At 39.5% G+C, this 1,730-nt stretch overlaps 1 protein-coding gene across 1 annotated transcript in view; it reads left to right on the top strand.

Annotated features, from left to right (window-relative positions):
• LOC129355390 (uncharacterized) overlaps nucleotides 1-889 on the top strand; it is a 1,096-nt gene extending 207 nt beyond the window's left edge. The window contains 2 exon segments of the mRNA XM_055024937.1: nucleotides 262-521; nucleotides 524-889. Coding sequence (XP_054880912.1) covers nucleotides 275-521; nucleotides 524-660 — 384 coding nt within the window. The 5' untranslated portion in view covers nucleotides 262-274 and the 3' untranslated portion in view covers nucleotides 661-889.
• Nucleotides 890-1,730: the final 841 nt, after the last annotated feature.

Below are 1,730 nucleotides of genomic sequence, written 5' to 3' on the forward strand. Positions count from 1 at the left end.
GTCATTTAGATACAAAAGCAATGACAGCATAAAAAGAGCATGCTTATATACTCTGAAAAGTACAAATATTATGTTTAGTTGATCTTTGTAACTCAAATTTTGAACCAAAACAATAGACATCTGATGACAGAATTTTTTTTTCAATCTTATTCTCAAAATTTTGGGTCATAATTATTCTTCCAGATTGTATCTTTCATCAATCTCGTGTATAATTAAAATTTTAATTGAATTTGCAAGTCAAAATGTGCTTATCCTCCTCAGCCTCCTTTGAGTCATGGTCTCCAACCTTCCTGTTGTGCTGCTGGTCCTGTGTGCTCTCAGCTTGGCTCAGGCCCAGCTCAGGCTTTTCAATCTTCGGGCCAGCAAGCTCCCCTCTGACCTGCTTGGAACAGCAGACTGTTATGTCAAGGTATTCTGTGGAGCAACCAGCCTGGGTAAGACTGCTGTTCGTAAAGACACAGTCAACCCCTGGTGGGAAGAGGAGTTCAACTACTTCCATGCTCTAGAAAATGATGAGATGAAGCTGAAGTGTATGACAATGACCTGCTCTTTGATGACCTGGTGGGGGTCTGCCAGCGTCAGCTCCAGCCTGGAACCCATCAACATGACTGCTTTCTTAAAAAAGGCGGCACACTTCACTATTCCTACACCCTTGGCTAACATGGCCAGTATTCTTGTGTAGATATAAATGACAAACTGGTACAACATGCTCAACATCCATTATTCCCACTCATGGTATGTATGGTGGGATATTGGCTCAGTGATTCCATGCCTCATCATGTAATACCAGACTCTTTAGCAAGAAATACATTCTGGTCCTGTTCAAAAGAATTAGTCCTTGTTTCACTGTTTTGCCACCAGTGAAAAATAAAAATATTACTGCAACTAACCTCTGCCTGGTTATTCAAATTGATACTGTGCAAAGCTGTTATAAAATAGAATTAGTATAATGTACAATGTGTTAACATGTTTATGTAAAAACTCCTAACAGGGTTGCTTGGCCATTCTAGCTTACCCTTGTTGTATGTGTTAATAGTATGAATGGCTGGAAAAGTTGCGAGCTGTCTTTTCCAGTGTATATCCTGCCAGTCACCCACATCTGGAAGATGGCAGCAGGAGCCCCGAAACCTAGAAATAGTGTCGGCATGAAAAATGTATAGATTAATATTTTCTCAGCAGCAGGTCTCCTTCAGTTTTTTATTTTCTTTATTTTTCTTATGTACTTTAATTTGTTTTTAAACATAGAAGTACATACAGTCAAACATGAGGGTTATGGCAGGTCGTGGGCTGTCACACTAAAGACCACTACAATTTTACAGTCATTTTACTGGAGTAACAAAAAATAAGGAAAACTCCCAGGTGTCTGTCTGGGTGATGTGGAATCACAAAAATTAACTGTTACACACCTTTGGCTACAACAAGTGTCTCTCCTTTTTCCTTCTGGAGACATGTAAAAGTCAGATTGTGGACCAAGTTTATAATATTCACAAGAATCTTCAGAGAAGGGGGTCTAGGTTGGAGCCAACAATTACTAATAGCCTTCTTGCTTGCAATGATAAATAACTTCAACAGCTATGTATCCCCATTACTGAGTCTCTCAGGAAGTATTCCATGGTCCATAGCAGGAAATGAAAAGACTAAAGAAACTCAAACACAAATTTTGTAATTGGCATATCTGGGGTAGCCCATCTAGGCATCCCAAAACAGTCTGCATAGGGAAGTCCAACAAA

Source organism: Poeciliopsis prolifica, unplaced genomic scaffold, assembly GCF_027474105.1.
Source record: "Poeciliopsis prolifica strain line A6 unplaced genomic scaffold, Auburn_PproV2 SCAFFOLD133, whole genome shotgun sequence".
Classification (NCBI taxonomy): Eukaryota; Metazoa; Chordata; class Actinopteri; order Cyprinodontiformes; family Poeciliidae; genus Poeciliopsis; species Poeciliopsis prolifica.